A 22,735-nucleotide genomic window follows, 5' to 3' on the forward strand; every position below is an offset into this window, starting at 1 on the left:
TACATAAGTGTGCACAATAGACATGCAACATAACAAAACTATATATATATATATATATATATTAAATATGAGATCCTTAGAGTAATTAACTTAAAAGACACCAAAATATTTAATTTCATAATTACCCTTCTTATCATGCTAAAAATCAGCTCAAATCACTCTATATTTTACATTAAAAAATATATATATATATAAACTAAACTTCTCTTATAATTCTTGGAACAAATAACAGCTCATCATCTTCTTCTCATTAATAATCATATAAAACTGAAAAAATCCAGCAAAGATCTCTATAGACTATATTATTCTATAGTTTTATAAAATTCTATTAAATTTATTTTTACATTTTGCAAGACACGCGTGTGTGTGCCACGCTTATCAGTATATGATGATCTCTAACATGCACGTTTTTCTTCCATATTGGATAATTCGAAATCTGATTCGACTTGACAGTTGTCTAACAAGATTTCAAATTTGTTTCAGACGTAAATATCTTTCATCAACCACACCAAGAATGGAGACGGAACACTAATAGTGAAAGCGTCAAAAAAATTTACCCCCATATCCAAGATTATATTTTGGAATCGGATTTGATATCGAGAGGATCAGATTATCAAGAATAGAAGAAATATATATCCACTGCCTCCATTTCTAAATCCAAAACTATATAGACAACCATTTCTTGAAATTCTTTACTGAAATTCTGATCATAATCGAGTCCAATCAATATGACACTGAGGGATGGTGGCTCAACCCCTTCCTGCGCTGCATGCAGGTATAGAAGAAGAAAATGTACCGCTGCCTGTCCTCTGGCAAAGTATTTTCCCGCCCACAAGCCTGAATTGTTTCATTACGTGCACCGGCTGTACGGGGTGTCGAATGTCACCAAGATACTCAATACCTTGGAGACTCAGGATCAAAAGGATGACGCAATGAAATCCATCATATTCGAATCTGAATGGCGTCATCATATTCCTGCTTATGGTTGTAGTTTTATCATTCTCCAGGTGTCTTCCCAGCTGGAGGCTGCCGAAGAAGAATTAAGACGCATAAGAATCATAAATGCGGTGATAGCTGCGAACAAAGATCAGTCGAATCAGCAAGTGGATCATAATCCGTATTACTGGCCTTCATCCCAGCAAGAGTTTGGAGGCAATCGTCCAAGAATCGATTCACAAGATGTCGAGGGCACGGAATCAGTACCTTTCCAAATTTTCTTGAATAAGAATGTTGGAATTTATGCTGAATCGCCTGAGAACGTAGCCGGTCAGGTGCTGGGATTAGACCTTTTATCTGATGTTACCAGCAATCACAACCTCCTCTCCACGCACCTCGAAGCACAAACTGGTGTTCATGGCATCCAAAGAGAACCCGAAATATTCTTTCCAGATTATGGTGGTCTGCTCTATAGTACAACAGCTGATGATAGACAATCTTACATTGAAAATAAAGAGGCATGCGGACCAAGGTACATCAACTTACTTCAGATACATATAAACAAATTGCTAGAATTAAGAAATTTTTCATACATTTAAAAAAGTAGGTTATAAATACATGCTAAGGTGATGGATACAAATGCATATTGATCAGACGTACAAATTGACCTGCAGTTCAAAATCATCACCGATCAACGATCAACTAGGGGAGTAGGTGTATCCTACAGCAAAGCTGCGGACTAACTAAGGAGCTCAGTTTTGAATTTTGGAGTCAGATTTTCCTTTTCTGTCCAGCCAATTCTTTGTTTTTTTTCCAGCGAATTCTTTTGGTAATTCATTTTTCACAGCTTTAAAAAATTTGCATGTAACATATACAGATATGAGGGATGTCAACGAAACAAAATGAGAAACATTTGCATTTAATGTAGCCAAAAAAGTTTTAATAACTTTCTTTTCCTTCTGCATTTCCCTGCGCTAATGTTACTCTGACCACCAGAAGATACATGATGTAAACAATGATCGAATATATACACATGAAACAGTAAAAAAGAATTGCACTTTACAACGAGCTGAGAAACAAATGTTTCTTCAACAACGGATGTAGACTAACAAAAAAATCAAGATTTGAGAAACCCTCTGTCAATCATCTGGTTGATGATTCTATATGCATCATTTAGTCTATTCGCTCTTTCATATATGCCAGTAACAACAAGATGTAGCTCCTTGTTAATGTTGGGATCTTTCGTCCAGCTTCTGAAACAGTGTTTCAACCATCTCAAAATTTCTTCTGGCACCACAAAGATTCAGCATCTGAAAACGAACTTCATCCAAGATAACACAGCCCTCGTCTTGCAGCTCCTTATACATGGCATCTGCCTTGTCGAACTCTTGTAACTTTCCATATGAATTCAGAACAAGTGCTATTACATCAGAATCTGGAAAATATCCTGCCCCTCTCATCTTCTCAAACACCTCAATAACGTTTGTGTACTTTTTATATCTAGAAAAAAGATCAATCAAGCGTTCATAGGTCGCCATATCTTTTACTTCTGCAGCATCAACGGCCTGTCTGAATAACCACGTAGCCTCTTCTATTCGACCAGCTCCAGCGAGAATACTGATGAAAGTTTCTCTTGGAATATTATCTGGACGCTTAAGTTCATGAGATAAATGTTTCGCATGAGCAACTAAACCAGCTTTCTCATATGCTACAATCATGGTTTGATAAAGAACTTGATCTATCGCAGTACCAGAGCTTCATAGCTTCTGAAAAAGAATTGCTGCTCGGTCTAGCTTCCCAGCCTTACCCCAGATCGATATTATTGTTGAGTAAGTAATCGTGTTGGCCTCAATGCCCCGGTGCTGCATCTCTTGGATAAGATTATTAGCCTTTTCATGCTCAAGGGTCCTCCCATAAATCATTATCATATTGTTATACATAACTACATTCTGCTCAATATCCTTCCTCTGCATCAACCTAAACAGATGTATTGCCTCCCCAAAAAGTTCGGCATCACCATAAACCCTCAAAAGGGTATTATAACTAACAACATTCTGTTCAATCCCAATCTTTCTCATACTCCAGAACAGCCTATCTGCCTCTTTTGCCATGTCAAGCTGCCCACACACATCGATCATAATGTTACATGTAGTGAGATCAAGCAAACAATTGACCTCCCTCATTTCGTAAAACACGGACAATGCCTCCAAAAACATCCGATTCTCAACATACATAGTCAAAAGCATTGTGTAGCTGATTGTATCTGGTACAACCCCCACACTCCTCATTTCACTAATCAACAACCTCGCTTCTCGGAAAAGCTTAGCCTTCCCAAAAACATTTAATCATTGAATTATACGCAACAATATCAGGCGCAATACCTGATCTCTTCAGCCTCGAAAAAATTGAGATGGCCTTCGAGTAATTACACAGTTTAGGAGACAACTCGATCAAATTACTATACAGAACCAAATCTCCCGGCACGCGATCCTGTTCCATCTTCTGGAGCCAGGACAAAGCATCATCAAACAGGCTCTCTTTTCCAAAATTCGTAGTAAGAGTAGAATAAGTATACTTGTCAGGCGAGATAGCTCTTTGGCGCATTTCATCAAGCATCCCGTGGGCATGATCCCACTTCTTAACCCGCAGCACATTACGCAGCACCACGTTGTAAACAAACACCGAGGGGGTGTAAATTCACTAAATGGCAACCTCATTGATCCAATCGAGCAGCGCAAGAGAGCGTTGCCAGACGGACTCGCACGAAAAGTGTGACCATGAAGCGTATGGAGAGGCTCTGGTCCTTGTAAGGTGACATAAGTGCGTACAGCTCGTGCTCATCTGAGGTCTGACCAATGGAAGATAACAGCTCGTCTATATCTAAATCGTGGTCAAGAAAACTTGCATTCTGCTTACGAGTTCGATATTTGTGCGGCGTTGTCTCAAGCGATGAGGATGCGGTTTGTCTTCTCCAAACATCCTTGTGGGAGGAATGTGACGAACTGACGATGATAAAGCAACGATGGCGAGATGGGTTCGACGCTTACTGAGGTTTCCGGATAGTACGAGGATGGTTGTGAGAGTGAAGCTGAGTAATGGATTAGGAATCGGGAGTTGCACGTTCATGGAAATTGCAGAGATCGGAGTCATATACCTCATATTTTGAAGTTTGCCTGTAAGTAACTCAGAAAATTTTTCATATGGGAATAAATATATTTAGAGTCGTTTTTAAAATAAATATACCCAAAAAAAAAAAATAAAAAAAATTCAATCTACCAGTGCCTATGTATTTTTTAACTTCATGGGTGGGGTTAGGGGTGGTGAGTGGGACTCGAACCTTGATCGTCATCATATGTACAAAACAACGTAAACTCTTTCGGTTCTCAGTTAACCTCCGTCAAGGACTATTAAAATCAATGTAGTAATCATTGTTGTTAAAGACATGGTGGAATTGACGTTGTAGCTCGCAACTACGAGGGTATTGTGATACAAGCTTAGACATCCTGGGAGTCTTCTTGGCTTTTACAGATAATAATTATTTGCTATTTGTATGTAATATTCAAATTGGATGCTCTTAATGTTGATTCGACGATATCAAAACCATATGTTGTTGCTACGGAAGTGCCTATCATTTCTTTTATTTGTGATCATTGCGATCTACCTCCGGATTGGGTTGTTTGGTTTTGTCGCAGAGATGCAAATCAAGTGGCACACAAATTGGCCTATCACGGTTTGGGTAAGACGAGTCATTTCTGTCCAGATTTAGAATAAAAAATAATATTTTTCATGTTTTACTCAAATAAAAGATTCTGTTCATAAAATTGAGTCATTAAAAAGTTTTTGTTGTAATTAATATAGCAACAAAGAAATGAATGTCTTTTAAAGAAATTTAATTTACGATTTAATTATAAGTAGAGGTAAAAAGATAAGAGTAGTTCGCAAGAATAGAAGTGTACTAAAAATGGTTTTAAAGAAATATTTCACTCGACTTTTATCCATAATGCGCCTACTTTTTAAAAACCTTTTTTTCCAAGTTATTCTTGCAAATCATCTTCATGTGAGTGAACCCCAATATAACCCCAAGTCTAGGCCACAAAAGAAAGACACAAAATATTTTTAAAAATAGTATTTGTAGGTGAACGACTCAAAAAATATTTTAAAATTATGTTTCAATAAAAAGTCTTAAAAATATTATAATTTATGATTAAGTTCTACTAACATATAATATATTATTATGTGTCATTTCCTCTACCAAATAATATATTATACTTTAGAAAAATACTATATAATATCGAAGAAAGGAAATAAGGCGCAATTCACAACCAAAACCAAACGAACAGCAGCAAATCCTCACCTTTCACCCACCTCCATCGCCCTTTCCTCTTTACTGTAATCATAAAATTCAATCTCCTTAATTCACCGCGAAGATCCCTTTTGCCTTTTCAGATTTAAGTTTTCATCAAAACCCACAATTTATTCGCTTATACATCTAGTTCAGGGGTTGTATTTGGATCGTTTTTCCATTTTTTTTTTTAATTCGACGAGAATTTGACGAAATGAAGAAGCTCAAGAACTACTATCTACACTTGCGCCATCCACAAACAATGGAGAGAAAATGGATCTTCCCACTAGCGATTGGCTCCATAGTTTCTTTGTTTCTTTTATTTCTTACCACTTTAACCTCCCCAGATGGCACGCCGCTGCTGCCGCTTCGCCGCTACTACTCACCAATGTCCGTCTCATCTATATTTATTGAATCGAAGCTCCACCCATTACCCGTTTCCACCCTTCCTCCGCCCCCGCGCCTTGCTTATTTAATATCTGGCTCCGCCGGTGACGGTGGGATGCTTCGCCGCACACTCCAGGCGCTGTACCACCCCAACAACCAATATGTTGTACACCTCGACGCGGAATCATCCCCCGAGGAGCGACTCGATCTGCAGAATTACGTTGAGACCCACTTCGTTTTCAGGAGATTCAACAATGTTCGGATGATTACCAAGGCTAATCTGGTGACTTATCGTGGGCCAACTATGGTGGCAAATACCCTACACGCGGCTGCCATTTTGCTGAAGGAAGGTGGGGAATGGGATTGGTTTATAAATCTCAGCGCCTCAGATTACCCACTGGTCACTCAAGATGGTAATATTTGATTTTGAAAGCTTTCTATCCTAGGTTGTTTTTCATTATTTTTTGGAAATTTTGGCGGAAAGATGGGATTTTTTGGTTGAATTTGATAGTTTGGGGTAATAGGACTTTGCTAAGTCCTTAAATACTAAATTATTCGAGTTGAAGTTAAATTTTGGTTCTAATTTGTGGGTTCTTAATAACTACCAGATCTGCTGCATACATTTTCATACTTACCTCGGGATCTCAATTTCATTGATCATACCAGCAATATTGGCTGGAAAGAGTAAGTGGACATCAGTAAATTATCCAACTCTACTTTAATGTTTAATTTTGTTGGATTTTGAGTGATTTGTGGGTACTTTTACAGATTTCAGAGGGCGAAGCCTGTTATTATCGATCCAGGATTGTATATGTCCAAGAAGGCTGATGTGTTCTGGATTACGCAGCGCAGAAGCGTGCCTACGGCATTTAAACTCTTTACCGGTATGCTTTGGCATTTGTATATTTGCTTATCTTATTCCATTATTTTTGTGTTTGCTCTGTGAGACATGTTGCCTATTAGGCTGAAATGGTATGGGAATGAGTTTTGGATGCTTCATTTTTCTCTCATGTCCTTTGTACCTAATGTTTTTGAAAACTTCATTTGTTGGTTTGAAATCCCGCTGTTCATGGTGTGATCTTTTTTGAAAAAGTTCGGATTCCATGGTTCTCTTTCTTGTCATTTCAATTTTATGAACACTCCACTCCTACTAGTCCGATCCTTTTCTCATTTAAATGCTCAACTTAGTTTCCATCTCATGAAAAACTATCTATTCTCTAATGACTTGATGGTAATTTCATCACGAGGTTTGTGTTGGCTAGTTAATAAACAGGTTCTGATTGTTTTCTCAGCCATATCGTCTTTTAAATCAAGGAAACGAAATGTGTTTCCAGATTTTGTTTAAGAGTTATCTGTTGAGTTGTTGACAAATTTTGGCTTCAGGTGGGTATTATCTTCCTATTATTTTTTGTGCTAGTTTTTGAATTCTCTTTCCAGCATTTTAACCCAAAGTTTGGAACTTCAGGTGGAACGGTGAGCGATAATATTTTGTATGAACATCTGGGGCTTTTAAAATAATTGTGCGGCTTCTGGGCTATTTTTTTTCACCGGCGTTGGGAAGGAGGGTGGGGTGAGTCAATCCCGTTTCTTATGTAGCATTAAATTTTCCATTTCTGAGCATGGTCTTGTATAGACTGAGATTTTAAAAATTAATAATCGATATTCACCTTCTAACTTCCAATGTTCTAAGCTAAATTTGGTTGAGTCTATTATTGGATCAATTGTCACCATCGATTGTTATGTCTTTCCTTTTTATGTGGTGGGTAAGGCAAGTAGAGCCAGAGCCATCTAATGAAAGGCCCATTGTTATGTGTCAAGGACTGCAAAGTAGATACTTTGAATACAATAACTCAAAGATGATCAAGTTATTAACAACTTTTAATGAGTGCGCATATGTCTGTGCTGCCTTTTTGTATCAGTTTGTTCACAGCCGTTTCTTTGTTTGGTGCCAACTTTAAGGGACTAGAGCTTGAATTTGCACCCATGTGTGCTTGCACACAAAATATTTGCTATCTACTGCCTACCGACAATGGTATTTGATTTTTAGAGGAAAATCTGAAGCACTGATATTTGAGTTATTGAGATGAAGGGAAAAAACTCAGTGATAAAACCTTGGGAAACAATGAACACGCAATAGCATATTTTTTGTTTGTGGTGCAAATAGTGAATTCCTCCTAGGAGGGTTTTTTAAATTCTGAGAAATTTGTTTGTGCCTCAGAAGATCGTTTTCCATATGTTCGCTGAACTATTTTCCTTACAGGATCTGCATGGATGGCATTGTCTCGATCTTTCATCGACTACTGCATATGGGGATGGGACAACTTACCTCGAACCGTCCTCATGTACTATGCAAACTTCATTTCTTCTCCTGAAGGCTATTTCCACACTGTTGTCTGCAATGCTCACGAATTTCGTAACACCACAGTTAACAGTGATCTCCACTTTATATCATGGGATAACCCTCCAAAGCAACATCCCCACTACCTTACTCGTCAACACATGCAGAGGATGGTAGATAGCAATGCTCCATTCGCGAGAAAGTTTCCTCGTGATGACCCTGTTCTCGACAGAATTGATGCCGAACTCTTGTTTAGGAATCAAGACATGCTTGTTCCTGGAGGATGGTGTGTGGGGGGTCGTGAAAATGGGACTGATCCGTGTTCGGTTGTGGGTAATGTCACTGTTCTCAGACCCACTGCAGGTGCTAAGAGACTAGAGAACATGATAAACTCTCTTTTATCCACCGAGAATTTTCGGCCACGACAATGTCAATAGCGAGTAAAGCAATTTGTTCATGCCACCATTGACTTGCTTAATCCTCTCTCGGTTCAAGATTTGCTGCTCTACTGTTCCATCTTGTTCATTTTCTTAGAAAACCATGTCCACTTGTAATTACAGGGTCACGGTTGTCTGGCAAACGAGTGATGCAAATGCATGCAGGTGAACGTTTGTTGTTGCTTGTGTTCCAAATTCAACGGCAGCCATTTTTTTGTTTGCAAATTCATGAGAAAATGAAGGATACTTTTCAAACTAAGCTCCTACTGTTGGGATATTGTGCTTGATCTTCTGGTTTATGGCCTCTCTCAAGGGACCGATTCTCCCATTTGTGGTAGGAAAATTCATTTCATAGGTTCAATAGTATATTGAATTTTCATTTGAAAATATCCCAACAGATTTATTCATTATTTAAAACTCCAACAACGATGACAAGCTGTGGCTCAACCACAAAGAAGGGCAGCCAACAAATATTCAATTTCTAATATAAAAAAAAAAATTTCAACTTCAACTAAGATAGCAGTTGCTCTACATTATGTTTTCATGAATAGTACAATTTTGAATTGATTCATTAATTAGTGGTAAATTATAAAAATTGATGTATGAATTATTATAAATGAGTTAATCCATATGTGTGATATCAAAATTACAAAGTTTATTAATTAATATGAACAAGACTTTTATCAATATTTTATTTATTTTTAGCTTTTTTATTTGTTAGTTTTTCGTCTCTACGAATATATTTATACTTCATTATTATAATACAAATTATAGGGTACAGGGGCTAAAGTAACTATTTCTAAGATCATGATATAATTTTTGATAGAAGATTACAAAAATATTTCATTTTCATTTATTTAAAAATCATATCATACAAACTTATTTTAGTACATTTGTAGTTTACCTATCGATAACTATTATATGTCAATTAAATATTTTGTGTCTTTATTTATATTTTTTTAATTTTTAAATTGTCATTACCTCTAACATAAAAAAAGAATCATTTTTAAAATCTTTAATTTTATGATATAATCTTTAGACGCATCACACGAAATTATTTAATACCAAAAGATTTTCACAAAAACTCTTGTGAGACGATCTCACGAATCAATTTCGTGGGTCGAAATCTTATTTGGGTCATCCATGAAAAAATATTAATTTTTTTACTAAGAATATTACTTTTTATTGTGAATATCGATAGAATTGACTCGTCTCATATATAAAGATTTGTGATACCATCTCATGATAAGCCTACTCAAAGATTTTAATATGCGTACAAATCGTGTCAAGAGACCGTGCTATTCAAATAATGTTACAATTATATCTTATTATGTAACTTTGTTGTTGATTTTTTTTTACTCTTTGTAAATCTTCAATCCCGTCTTTATCCATATTTTCATGCAAAAGAACACCAATTCAATATTACCATGTTTTATGTATTATATAACGTGATTAAAATTATTATTTTTTTATCAAAATATTATTATTTATTGTCAAAATTATTATTTTTTTATATAAAAAATATTGTTTTCAAATGAAAAAAAATTAGAACTCTGCTCAGAAAGAATGAAATTTCCTTCTCACTGATTTTGTTGACAAAATCTCTGAAGTCTGACATGTGAATTTCTTCCATAAATCTTCACGGCAGAAGTTCGAAAAATTCAAATAAAACACAAAATAATTAAAAAAAACCAAAAAATTAGTATTCAAACAAAGGCCAAATCGCGGCGGCTCTCATACTCGGAAAAAAATTTCTACTCATATCGAATGTCGGCATAGCGTATATCGCCTTCAAAGGCAGGAAATCATAGAGCCGCCGATAAATTTTTGAAATAAAATCGATTTATGGTAAAAAAAAAAAAAACAATAATAATTAGGAAGAGTAAGGGGAGATCAGAGTTGGTTAGGTTTTTTCAGTCACGGTTTATTCAGAAACACGGACCAATTAAAATATTCATCACATCTCCCAATTCACAGAAAAAAGTTGGGATTTTCATTCAAATAAAATAATGATTGAACTCAAAATTACCAGAAATTAAACAGATTTGAAGATATGGTTGATCATCAGAGACTTAAATACAAGGAATCATGGAGAATTCACCGTTCATATTGTTGCAGTTTTTTTTCTCATCAGATGATCTACAGTCATCAAAAACTAAAACGAAGAAAAGGGGAGGAAGGGGAAAAAAATAAAAAAAAAAAAACCAAAATAATCACCAGGCTGAATCTTCGTTACCTCCAAGATGAAGCTTTCTTCTTAAATAGAACGTCTGAGATTAGGGATTTATGATTTGAAAACCCTAATTTGAGCGGCGGGGTAGATTTGAGCGAGAAACTAGGGCAGCTGTTAGGGTATAAATGGGCCTTTATTTTATGGCCCAATGAAAGTGGTTCTGAACAAGAACTAGGCCTTAAGTCCGTCATTCTACTGGGCTGAATTTCAAGTTTAGCAAGGGCTAGCCCGCGCTATCCTAGAATTAGTTCAGGCCCATACTGTAGATTTTAGCAATTATTTAAGGGGTCCAAATTATCTTTAGGTGAAGAAGATATTATTAAGGGATGCAATAATTTGTCTTTACGTATTGCAGACATGCATTATTGAAATCATTAAATTAAATAGAGAATTAAAAAAATGTAACTAATATATATATATATTAGCAAGAAATGATCTGCAACAAAGTGGATACACACGAGGTCTCTTGAATCGTGAGCAGTAACAATAAATAAGCTAAAAAGACAAAATTAAATAATTTATTTACTTATTATTCAAATAATAGGAATATTTGCATTTGCGTAAAAATACATAAAAAAATGCAAGAATAGTTTCCTCCCAAATTTCTCGTAGTTTTTACATTTTTATTGTGTAATAAATATATTTTAAAATCATGTTTATTTTTGGTTTGGAAGGTGTGAAAAGATTTGATAAATTAATAAACCATAATTAAATAAACTTGGGCCCTTAAATAAGAAGTTAGACCAAACATTTGAAAATCCACAAAGCCCAAAAGAAACCTCAGTTCCTCCACTCTTAAAATGTAAAACATTTGGTTTCTTGATATTAAAACACAGTTCGTATAAAACACAGCAAAAATATTTTCACATCGCTTCCTTTTCATTAACCTTTCGTATGGTTTCTTCTCGTGCTCCAGTTTATGTTGTTCCTCCTACGTTAAAGAGAGAGAGAACTCGAAGATAACGGGAAAGAGAGGAGGAGGAATAATCAAGAAGCGGTTTCTTGATTTGAACTGTTATTTGATCCGGACAATTTAACTGGTTTCTTTAATTTTTTGGTTTGTTAGATTAGATCTGTGCGCTGTTGTCATCTTTTTCCTCTCATCGAAGGGAAGGGAGTCTCAGGTCAGTGTCTTATTGGAGGGAATATGTTTATTTGCACTCTTTGATCCTGGTTTCCATTTTCCGCCTCAGTTATTCCTGACGTGGAGTTGAAATTTCCTTTATACCTTGTGTTTTCTGTGTTTTTTTACAGACAGATGAAGCGATTGAGAGATGAGGTGTATGTGAACCCTCAATTTAAGCGCCCATTTGGCCCGTCTTCTCGGGCAGAATCGTAAGTTTTTCCTTTTTCATCGGTTCGTAAATATTTTGAATTGCTCGTTTTTTGTCGTTACTTTTTTGTGAATTACGTCTAATTCTTGTCTTTATTATGTGGGATTCTTTGTTCTGAGGTTTTGCTCAAGTTTTTACGTGTGGGAAGACTGTCGATTTGTGTCATGACTGAGATTTGAAGTGAATTTGGTTTTAAAAAAATTGATCGGAATTATTAGTTTTCAGGATTTTGATCTGGTCGCATTCTTGGTAGCAGTAATAAAAAGAAACAGGAAAGAAAGAAGGATTAGGTTAAAATTTTGTTTTGTCAAGGGTTGCTTAGATGTTGAGGGCAGGTAGGCTGTAATAGGGATAAAAATTGAATCTTTGTGAATACCATTATTGGTAAGTTCTTATTTTGCATGGGTTGATATTTTGTTTCCCTTTTCGAGTCTCTGGCCGTTATTGATTTGTTTGTTTTGCGTAGCGGCTTAGTCTATTAATTGTGTTTTTGGTTGCATTCAAAGATTCTATGGATGGGGCTTCGTTACAAATGCCGACAAATCCTAGGTTTTAAATGTTGATGGTGTTATAACTGTGAACGGATAATATGTTTTTATGGGACAGAACAGAGAGAACCGGGATTCATAATTGTTAATTATGTTTTGGCTGCATTCCTACAATGTTACCCGAATGAAAGTAGAACAGCAGGAAAATGTCGGCAGTGTTAAAATTGTGAAACGATAAGATATTTTTAACGAACACAACGGAGAAATCCAAGATGCTTTATTGTTTTCTTAATTATGCCATAAATTGTTTCCCTCATTGTGGATGATCTTAACTTAAAGTTTTACCTTTTCTTCTGTGTTATATAGGTATGGGCCTCCACATGCTTCTATTGGCGTAGTAGGCGGAGGCGGAAGCGGAAGCGGAGGCGGAGGCGGAGGAGGAGGAGGAGGAGGAGGTGGCGGAGTCGTCGGAATTGGTGGTGGTGGTGCCGTTACTGTAGGTGATGGTAGTACGATGGGAGTTGCTTCTGGTAGCACACAAAAACTTACCACCAACGATGCATTAACATATTTGAAGGAAGTTAAGGATATGTTCCAAGATCAGAGGGAAAAATATGATAGGTTCCTTGATGTTATGAAGGATTTCAAGGCTCAAAGGTAGATGGATCTTCCTTAAATCTACTCGATTATGTAGTTTAGAATCCTAATGATATTGAGCTCATTGTTATGCAGAATTGATACTGCTGGTGTTATAGCTCGGGTGAAGGAATTGTTCAATGGGCATCCAAATCTGATTCTTGGGTTTAACACCTTCTTGCCTAAGGGTTATGAAATTACACTCACTGATGAGGAAGAGGCTCCACCAAAAAGGACAGTTGAATTTGAAGAGGCCATCAGTTTTGTTAATAAGATTAAGGTTAAATTTCTAATTACTCTTGTGATGATTACTGTTCTGGATTTTGTTTCTAATTATTTTTTTTTGCATTTTTTTCTGCAGAAACGTTTTCAAAATGATGACCATGTTTATAAGTCTTTCCTAGACATTTTGAATATGTACCGAAAAGAGCACAAGGGTATCACTGAGGTCTACCAAGAGGTATGTGTTTTAATTGTGACGGAGTTGGTTGAAATGATATAAACTGATAAATTTATGTTCATTTGTGCGACAACTTTTATCGTTCAGGTGTTCATGACAATTAAGGTGTAATAAATGCCCTTGCAGGTTGCAGCTCTTTTTAATGACCAGCCAGATCTCCTTGACGAGTTCACTAGATTTCTTCCAGATTCTTCTGCTACTGCATCTGCTCCACATGCATCTTTTGGCCGTCCCTTTCACCGTTATGACGAGAGGAGCTCTGCCATGCCTGCGATGAGACATTCTCTCATGGATAAGGTCTCGTTTTTTGACATGTATTTTACAATACTGCCGTCTTCTTTTTCACTCGGTGCCAACTGAAAATTATGCCACACAAACTTCCAGCAACGACCACGACGGGATCGGATCATTAGCCCCCATGGAGAACGTGATCTTAGTGTTGAGCGTCCAGATGTGGGTGATGAAAAGACAGTTGTGAAGTTGCATAAGGATCAGAAGAAGCACGTAGACAAGGAGAACAGGGATAAAAGAAATCGTGATCAAGAAGACAGAGACCCTGAAAATGAAAACAATGGAGACATCAGCATGCAGCGGCTCTCTGACAAAAGGAAATCTGCTAAGAAAGTTGGAGATTTTGGAGGAAACTCAAATCTCGCATCCTACGATGACAAAGATGCATTGAAAAGTGAGATATCAAATCCCCTGTTGTTATTTTATTTATTGAAAGTTTGTTTTTGTTTGATTTCATATGAACAATGGTCATTATAGGACAATCTATCTGTCAAAAGAATTGGTGATACTACTGAATATTAGTACATCAAGTGATAATTGAGTGTGATGCACAACATGCTTAGCAGTAAATTTTTTCAAGAATCAAGAATAAAAGGGAAATTCAAGTTAAAGAGGGAACTAGTTAAAGAAAGCGAATAAATCTTCCTCTATGATTCGTCTTTTTGCACTGTATTTCTCTTAACAATACTTCTTAGCATTTTCAACATAACAAGAAACTTTTCAATATTTAACACGCATTTTGTTTTCTATAATATTTTAGGAAATATTAGGAATTAGTTTTAGGAGATAAAAAGATTGTTTCGTATTATTTTCTTAGGAAACAGTTTTTATTGTGCATATCAGATCATGTAATATTTTGTTTGGTAAACATTAGTGTTATATTGGAGTTGATATTTGTGTAAAGGAGTAGATATTTTAAAATTTTAAACTATATTATTTTTAAAAAAAATATAATATAAGAATAGAGAACTTTTGGTGAGTGGTGAAGAGATAAACTAAGTGTAAGGGTTATGTTGGAAAGTATAGAAACTGTTATATATATTTTTGGTACAAAGATTTAAAAGGTGATGACTTATGTTTTTGTTTTGGGGAAATGAAACATGAATCTAACTTGGCATAACTTTGTTTGATTTTTCCAGGTATGTACAGTCAAGAGTTCACTTTCTGTGAAAAAGTTAAAGAGAGGCTTGGCAGCGAAGATGATTACCAGGCATTCCTGAAATGTCTTCACATTTACAGCACAGAAATCATTACAAGGAAGGAGTTGCAGGGTTTGGTATGCAATCTATGACCACATTTAACAATTACGCAGATTTTGGATATCAGAGTTTAGAGATCGCATCACTTGCTTAATTTAGTTGTTTTTTGCCAGAGGGTCTCTTATCTACTCCCCTAATTTTCTCTATATCCTACTTTCATAAGTGCTTTATAAAAGTTCTTTACACTTCCGATGTCCTCTCCGCCCCTTAAATTTGTTTGGAATGTGTGAATATATTACTCTATCCGGCTCTTACATATGTGCTTTCAGGTTGCTGATTTACTTGGAAAATTTCCTGACCTTATGGAGGGATTTAATGAATTTTTCGAACAGTGCGAGAGAATTGGTAACTGTCGATTTTCACTTGTTTGGATTTGTATTATTTATTGAATAATATTATGTTCTTACTGGTAGTGTGTTTTGCAGATGGATTTCTTGCTGGTGTTATGAGCAAAAGTATGTATTTCCTTCCACCATATATTATTGTTTAGAGCATTTATATATCTGTCTGTGCTTCTGCTTAAGTGGAATATACGACCTCCCCTTCCTGACTTGCATGACAAAAAGTCTCTGGACTATAAGCAGCCATTCAGTTTATGGTTGTATAGTTTAGCAATGGAACTTTATTTGTTGCAGAAACATTATGGACCGAAGGAAATTCCTCAAAAGCCTTGAAAATAGAGGACAAAGAGAAAGAACAAAGGCGTGAAGTGGAAAGCGGGAAAGAGAAGGAAAGATACAATCTAAAATACTGGGGAAAGTCCATTCAAGAACTTGACCTTTCTGATTGTCGAAGTTGTTCTCCCAGTTATAGGCTTCTTCCTGACGATGTAAGAATATTGATTTACTTATAATCTTATCTTCTGGTCCTTTTATATATATATATATATATTTATTTATTTATTTGTAGTTTTGCTATGTTGTCCACCAATTGTACCTATCTTTGTGCCTATCAATGCGACACTCACTTGTTGATGTAATGAAACATTTTTAAGTTATATATCCAATAGTTGAGTGTCACCTCAATGTTCAGTATGGGCACATAGATGGACAGTATAGCGAAACTATACACACACACACACACACACACAATTAGAACTATGTTCATGAAACTATTTTTTGTCAAAAAAAATTTCTTTGCAGTATCCGATAGCTTTAGCTAGTCAGAGATCAGAGCTTGGTGCACTAGTTTTAAACGATCATTGGGTGTCTGTGACCTCCGGTAGTGAGGATTACTCCTTTAAACACATGCGCAGAAACCAGTATGAAGAAAGCCTGTTTAGGTGCGAAGACGATAGGTAATATACATTCTCAATATCTTGTTTTCTCTCTTATTGGACAGTAATCCTATTGTCAACGGAAAATGGAAATTCTCTCTGTTTTATCGATAAACTTTGATTCCTTTGTGAAACTTTCTTTATTGGTCTCTAATGCTGATGGATATCTTGTTGGTTCATGAAAGGAACAAACTTTTGCATTATTGTGCCATGTTTACATTTTATAAATTGAATTGTAGATTTTGATTTTGTGGTCTTCTCCATTTACCTATTTCCTAGAGTTTTCCTCTGGATATGTCTAAGAATTTTGCTGATACCAGATTTGACATTTGGGGTTTGTTTCTTGATGTTTCAGATTTGAGCTTGACATGTTGTTGGAGTCGGTCAGTTCAACTGCCAAGCGTGCAGAGGAACTTTTGAATGGCATTAATAATAATTCAATTGGTTCAGATGGTCCCATACGTGTTGAGGACCATTTCACAGGTCTGCATTGTAGACTCTCGGATTTTAACTTATGTTGAAAAATTGTTCACGTTTTCTTTTGTTTACCTGAAAATGGATATGTATATTGCTGCTGAGTTGGGTTCTATTGCTTGTTTCGTGCAGCACTGAATTTAAGATGTATTGAACGTCTATATGGTGACCATGGTCTTGATGTGATGGATATTTTGCGTAGAAATCCATCTCTTTCGTTGTCGGTAATCCTGACCCGCCTCAAGCAGAAGCAGGAGGAGTGGACGAAGTGCCGTTCAGATTTTAATAAAGTTTGGGCTGGGATATATTCTAAAAACCATTACAAATCTCTTGATCACCGCAGTTTCTATTTCAAGCAACAAGATTCAAAGAACTTGGGCACAAAATGTAAGCGAACGGGGTTTACGATCTATTATAGCTGTCTCTGAATCTTGCACGTGCCTCATCTTTTAGAATATTTTTTGATATCCTCTTGGTAATCTGATCCTGTCTTCTGCATGAAATACACATCAGATATCATGGAAAATTAGTATGGTTAACCTGGTGTCGCTTTCAATTTGTGATCCGATCCTCATTTTTCCTTTTATGCTTTTAACTGACAGCATTAGTGACTGAAATCAAAGAAATCAAGGAGAAGAGACAGAAAGAAGATGATGTGCTACTTAGTGTTGCCGCTGGAAATAGGCACTCTATCATTCCAGACCTTGAATTTGATTATGCTGATTCCGAAATTCATGAAGATGTCTATAAAATTATTAAGTACTCGTGCGAAGAGATCTGCTCCACGAAAGAGCAATTCAATAAAGTTTTGAGATTCTGGACCACTTTTCTTGAGCCGATGCTAGGTATTCACTCCCGCCCTCTTGGTTCTGATGTTACTGAAGACGATGGTGTCTCTAAGCGTCGAACCATGAAAAATACCTGGACAAACATTGTAGAAAGTGAAGGAAGTCCAAATGCCGATGGTACTGCCACAACCTTGAAGCAACCAAAGCCTATCTGCAATGGTAGTCCTTCTGCTTCAACACACAGAGTGAATTTCAGCAGGACTGGTGTCTCAAATGTCGATTCCCTTGCTAAAGAGGGACTACCTGTGGTTTCTGGTGAAAGACTGACAAATCCTGATGTAGCTGTTACATTTGGATCAGATGCTAATCATGGTATTGTGCTTAAATGATAAAGCTTCTGTTTTTACTAATAATTTGGTGTCTGTATTATTTTTCTTGTAGCTAATTGTTGATGCCATTGTTGGTCTTAACCTCCACATCTTTTGTTATTATACTGTATACCTTTTTGAGTTCTTACTGTTATTAATTAAGATTTATTTTGAAATACAAGGTCGCACTGCAAATTCTTTGCAAACACATACTGATCCAATAGAGGAAGGCAATGCCCTCAAGCCTAATGCAGAAGATATACCATATGTGAGTTTCTTGACATGTCAAAACTCTTTAATTGGAACAAGAATAGTTCATTTTTTTACTCTGTATTTTATTTTTTATTTTTTATTTTCTTTGTTACTCCATGTTCTTGTTCTTGCTTCATTGTTTTTTCCAAATTTCAAGGCACCACGATTTTTGTGTCTAAATTTCGGAGAAGGATGTGTCTAATAGTTCATCTTGGCTTGTCTTTCTGTTTTGACTGGACATGTTCATGCCTCCATAGGTACACCAGGGCGGGGAGACATCAAGATTGAATCAACCGACAAATGGGGTGTCCACAAAAGGCACCAGACTTGTTAGTTATAATGAGGATTCTGTTGACCCTGGTAAAAATGAGAAAGAAGAGGGCGAGCTGTCTCCAAATGGCGATTTTGAAGACAATTTTGACGCCTATCAGGATGGTAGCTCACAAGCCTTGCCTGATAAAAATCATTGCAATGACAGGACCCAAGGTCAGACAGGCCATCATGAAGAAATTTGCCCAGATGCTGCTGGTGAAAATGATGCTGACGCTGATGACGAGGACAGTGAGAATGTTTCTGAGACAGGAGAAGATGTTTCAGGTAGTGAGTCCGCTGCCGATGAGTGTTCGCGAGAAGAGCACGAGGAAGAGGATGATGGAGAACCTGATGACATTGATGGCAAAGTGGAGAGTGAAGGTGAGGCGGAGAATACTAGCGAAGCTCACTATATTGGAGGTGATGGTGCATCTGTGTCACAGTCCGAACATTTCTTGCGAAGTTGTAAGCCTTTGTCAAAGCGTGTTGCTTGTCCATCGGCGGGTGAGGAGAAAAAGGATCGACGGATCTTTTATGGAAATGACACCTTTTATGTGCTTTTCAGGCTGCATGAGGTACAGTTAAAGCCTTTTCTGTTTGGTTTATCTTGTTACAATTGAAATTCTCTCGGAAATCTTGTCGCCCCTTATATGTTATATCTATTTAACCAATGTAACATATATGTTGATTAATGGGTCACGTTTTGATTATTTAACTTTTCTATTGTTTGCTTCCAGACATTGTATGAAAGAATATTATCAGCTAAGGTGAATTTACTATCTGGCGAATCCAAATGGAGAAACACGAAGGATGCGAGTATTGATCCCTACTCGAGGTTGTTTAGTAGCAGCGTATTTTAGTTTTTGAAAGGCTTGGAAGCTATGTTGCTTAGTATTGATACCTCTTAAATTCAAATGCAGGTTCATGAGTGCGTTGTTTAGGTTACTTGATGGGTCGTCTGATAATACTAAATTTGAAGATGATTGTCGATCACTGATTGGAAACCAGTCATATGTGCTCTTTACCTTGGATAAGTTGATATATAAGTTGGTCAAACAGGTATTCTCATTAAATTTTGGTTTACCTTCTTTGCTATTGAGTTCAAATTTCACAGTTTGCTTTTGGATACTGTGTTCCTTCTACAGCTCCAAACTGTTTCGAGTGATGAAGTGGATATCAAGCTGCTTCAATTGTATGAATATGAGAAATCTAGGAAGCCAGAGAAGTACGTCGATTCAGTTTATTACGAAAATGTCCGAATTTTTTTGCACGATGAGAATGTATACAGGCTTGAATGTGTATGTTTCCTCGCACTTTGTATCAATTTACTTTTATTCATATGGTTTCGAGGTTTCTGAAATTTTTGCTTGGATGCTTAGCTGTTATCTTTCTTGTTGTAGTCATCAAATCCTACCCGTTTATCTATACAACTGATGGATGATGGAAGTGAGAAGTCTGAAGTCGTCGCAGTCTCAGTGGATCCTAGTTTTTCAACTTATCTCCGTAATGATTATCTTTCTGTTGATCGAGGAAAAAAGGAATCATCTGCGATTATGCTGAAGAGGTATTGATACGAGTTCCAATTCCAAGTCACGCGACTTGAACGATAGTGGTGCTTCTTTTTATAGAAATCAATAAGAATTTGTATGTTGACACTGATATTATTTTACTAAACTGGAGAGAAAATACATTCAGGAGGAGGGTCGTGGGACACGTCTGCTGTAATGTGGACCTCTGTTAATCACTTATCTTTTGATATTTTGTTTCCTAAAACTTTATAACATGAAATAACAGCATTGTCAGCGTTAACTCGATCAGAAGACATCACCTGTAACGGAACAAGTTTTGGGGTCTATTTTCTCAGTTTGGAAGACGTATGTACGTTAGACGAAAATAAACTTGTCACCAACGTCACATTTGAATTAGTCCGTCGCTTCACAGATTTAATGCATTTCTTCATGGAAGTTTAAATGGCACTTATGACCATAAAGAGTAGTTTTAAATTTGGAAGGATTTTTTTACCTCAGAAGAGTAGTTTGATAATAATTTCTCTCTACTGACTTTCGGAGCAAATTTTGGGGTGTCGTACTAGGAAACTTGACTAGTTAAACGGCATTCTGATGCTATTGCCAATCCCTGGATTTAGTTTTATGGTGGAGCTTAATTAATGTGGGTAAAAAAAGGAAGAGATGCTACGCGTCGATTTTGTTACTATTATTATGGTCATTACCGTTAGTCTGATCAATTGGAGGAGAAATTACAAAATATATACAGAGATCAAGTTTGGAACTATTGGGAATTTTGTAATTTAATACAAGACCTGCTTGTTTGGTGTGCAGGAATATGCGCAAGTATGCCAATCTTGAAGAATCTACCGCTCTATTTATGGCCACAGGAAAAGTTTTGATCATGAATGGGTTGGAATGTAAGATGTCAGCGGCCTCGTCGAAGGTATGTTTCTCATCAATCTAGTTTAGGCACAGATTCAATGTATCACATGTGCACCCCCACCCCCTCCTGCCTTTTCACAAGGCTTTCCTACCATTTATTTTAATGTAATTTAGGAATCTTTTCCAGTTCAGTATATTCCGTGATGCTTTTTACCTTTTTAGTTATATTGTTTCACTTTGTCTAGAATCGACATAGTTATATTTATTTAAGGTAAAATCGAATTCCTTTTCGGATGTGGAATTTTCAATTTATTAGTTTCGTGGAGGATAAACGTTCTCTTTTCTCAACTTTTGGTTGAGTACACGGACGCTCGTTTAGCTTTAAACTGGAGCACTGGTTGCTCCATGATGTTTTTTGTTCTGCGGTAAACTTTTATTTTTCCATGATGGAAAACGATATGCTAGGAAAAGATTTGAATTCAGATTTTGATAAATCATTGAAAGCATGTTTATGTCTTATTTGGAATTATATCCAAGATATGCTGATCATAATCTAAACTAAGAGATTGACGAGACATTTATTATCTCTGGGCCATTTATCACTTGTGTGTAGACTTTCATTTTTGAATAAGTATAAATTGTATTGTGTTACTTTGTTCACTATCTTTCTTCCATTCGAATTTCACCCGTTTCAACAATATGCTGTTACAAAAAATTCTTTACTCAAATATCATTACCTGTCTGGGTCTTGGACTTGGTAACTTTCAGATTATTTTCGAGCAAAGTAATCAATTCTTAGATTAAATGTGGTTCACTAAATCTTGTTTAATATCTGATGGTCCATTTATTTGTGCGTAATTCTTCTACATCTAACCACATATCACGCTTTCAGATCTTTTACGTCCTTGACACCGAGGACTTCTTTATTCGTTTGGGACGCAGAAGGAAAAACACACTGGCAGGAACATATTCCCTGAAGAACCAGCAACGGGTGCAACGGTTTCACCAATTTCTGGCAGCCTCTATATGAATTTGTCAGCCCTTTTTCCAAGGCCGTGATGTACAAGCATGTAAGCGGTTTTCCTTCCTTTTAAACTACCAAGTCTAAGCTAAAATAACATCATAACTCGTTCTCTTTTGTAGAGTTCTTAGGTGCGCGGTCTGCCCTTGGAAGGCATTTATCCAGCCATTTTTATCCATTCACTTCTCAACGAATCAAATAACCTTTAGAGTTTCGAGTTGCTCGGGATCATGCTATTACCTTGTAGGCGCAAGTCAATGGTACATTCGCCATCTCTGTACATATATTATGTTAAGAGTTGTTAAGTTAGAGTCCTGTTTTTATTTTATTTTGCCGGGGTTCAACGGGGCCAAAAGTTGTTTGTTCTGATGAAGTTTTCTTGCAGCTATGTTCTGCTAGATTATGTTGCGAATACCGATTGGGTGAGGTGAAATGGTATAGCAGAATCTCTTATGTTAAGATCTTTAACATGTTTTTATTGATCATGTATGTGTATGTAGATTTCACAGTTCAATTCCTGCTTATATCTGAAATATTCTTGTTTCAGATAAATTTACCCTTTCTATTTTTTTTCCCTTCTTTTTTTGAATTGACCGATTCTATGTTTTATTTGTTTGTTGTGAGCTTAGTAAGGACAGTTTTTTTTAACTAAATGAGGTAATCTTTTTTTGGATGTAACATTGTTTCAGAGGCTTAGTAGGCCTTTAGCTTCT

General features: G+C 36.4%; 3 protein-coding genes, 4 non-coding genes and 1 pseudogene across 8 annotated transcripts; 3 read left to right on the forward strand and 5 right to left on the reverse strand.

Moving 5' to 3' along the window:
* Nucleotides 1-629: 629 nt before the first annotated feature.
* LOC140962692 (LOB domain-containing protein 7-like) lies at nucleotides 630-1,731 on the forward strand. The gene is made up of 2 exons (XM_073421645.1): nucleotides 630-1,468; nucleotides 1,611-1,731. Exons 1-2 carry the CDS (start codon nucleotides 729-731, stop codon nucleotides 1,648-1,650), a joined length of 780 nt encoding a protein of 259 aa, XP_073277746.1. The 5' UTR covers nucleotides 630-728; the 3' UTR covers nucleotides 1,651-1,731.
* Nucleotides 1,634-4,088, reverse strand: LOC140962691 (uncharacterized; annotated as a pseudogene).
* A 1,148-nt stretch (nucleotides 4,089-5,236) lies between these two features.
* On the forward strand, nucleotides 5,237-8,746 carry LOC140963401 (beta-glucuronosyltransferase GlcAT14B-like). The gene is made up of 4 exons (XM_073422710.1): nucleotides 5,237-6,078; nucleotides 6,274-6,349; nucleotides 6,434-6,549; nucleotides 7,926-8,746. The coding sequence occupies exons 1-4, from the start codon at nucleotides 5,493-5,495 to the stop codon at nucleotides 8,438-8,440; spliced, it is 1,293 nt and encodes a 430-aa protein (XP_073278811.1). The 5' UTR covers nucleotides 5,237-5,492; the 3' UTR covers nucleotides 8,441-8,746.
* Nucleotides 8,747-9,990: 1,244 nt separating this feature from the next.
* On the reverse strand, nucleotides 9,991-10,091 carry LOC140963700 (small nucleolar RNA R64/Z200 family). Its single transcript, XR_012172745.1, has one exon. It is a non-coding gene; the product is annotated as a small nucleolar RNA R64/Z200 family (small nucleolar RNA).
* A 78-nt stretch (nucleotides 10,092-10,169) lies between these two features.
* Nucleotides 10,170-10,255, reverse strand: LOC140963699 (small nucleolar RNA U54). The gene has a single exon (XR_012172744.1). It is a non-coding gene; the product is annotated as a small nucleolar RNA U54 (small nucleolar RNA).
* Nucleotides 10,256-10,329: 74 nt separating this feature from the next.
* Nucleotides 10,330-10,406, reverse strand: LOC140963685 (small nucleolar RNA SNORD18). The gene has a single exon (XR_012172731.1). It is a non-coding gene; the product is annotated as a small nucleolar RNA SNORD18 (small nucleolar RNA).
* Nucleotides 10,407-10,499: 93 nt separating this feature from the next.
* LOC140963698 (small nucleolar RNA Z199) lies at nucleotides 10,500-10,580 on the reverse strand. Its single transcript, XR_012172743.1, has one exon. It is a non-coding gene; the product is annotated as a small nucleolar RNA Z199 (small nucleolar RNA).
* A 913-nt stretch (nucleotides 10,581-11,493) lies between these two features.
* Nucleotides 11,494-22,536, forward strand: LOC140962358 (paired amphipathic helix protein Sin3-like 2). 2 transcript variants are annotated; one of them, XM_073421223.1, is made up of 24 exons: nucleotides 11,494-11,797; nucleotides 11,928-12,008; nucleotides 12,862-13,152; nucleotides 13,228-13,411; nucleotides 13,493-13,591; nucleotides 13,718-13,888; nucleotides 13,976-14,276; nucleotides 15,022-15,158; nucleotides 15,411-15,486; nucleotides 15,567-15,596; nucleotides 15,777-15,970; nucleotides 16,284-16,438; nucleotides 16,773-16,900; nucleotides 17,024-17,278; nucleotides 17,494-18,051; nucleotides 18,230-18,315; nucleotides 18,557-19,186; nucleotides 19,349-19,446; nucleotides 19,532-19,670; nucleotides 19,757-19,909; nucleotides 20,012-20,175; nucleotides 20,951-21,062; nucleotides 21,894-22,071; nucleotides 22,145-22,536. In XM_073421223.1, exons 2-23 carry the CDS (start codon nucleotides 11,932-11,934, stop codon nucleotides 22,029-22,031), a joined length of 4,176 nt encoding a protein of 1,391 aa, XP_073277324.1. In that variant the 5' UTR covers nucleotides 11,494-11,797; nucleotides 11,928-11,931; the 3' UTR covers nucleotides 22,032-22,071; nucleotides 22,145-22,536. The 2 variants fall into 2 exon arrangements, with proteins under 2 accessions (XP_073277324.1, XP_073277325.1); XM_073421224.1 differs by having other exon boundaries at nucleotides 21,894-22,035.
* The last annotated feature ends 199 nt before the right edge of the window (nucleotides 22,537-22,735 follow it).

This window comes from Primulina huaijiensis, chromosome 17 (genome assembly GCF_012295235.1).
Source record: "Primulina huaijiensis isolate GDHJ02 chromosome 17, ASM1229523v2, whole genome shotgun sequence".
NCBI classification, from domain to species: Eukaryota; Viridiplantae; Streptophyta; class Magnoliopsida; order Lamiales; family Gesneriaceae; genus Primulina; species Primulina huaijiensis.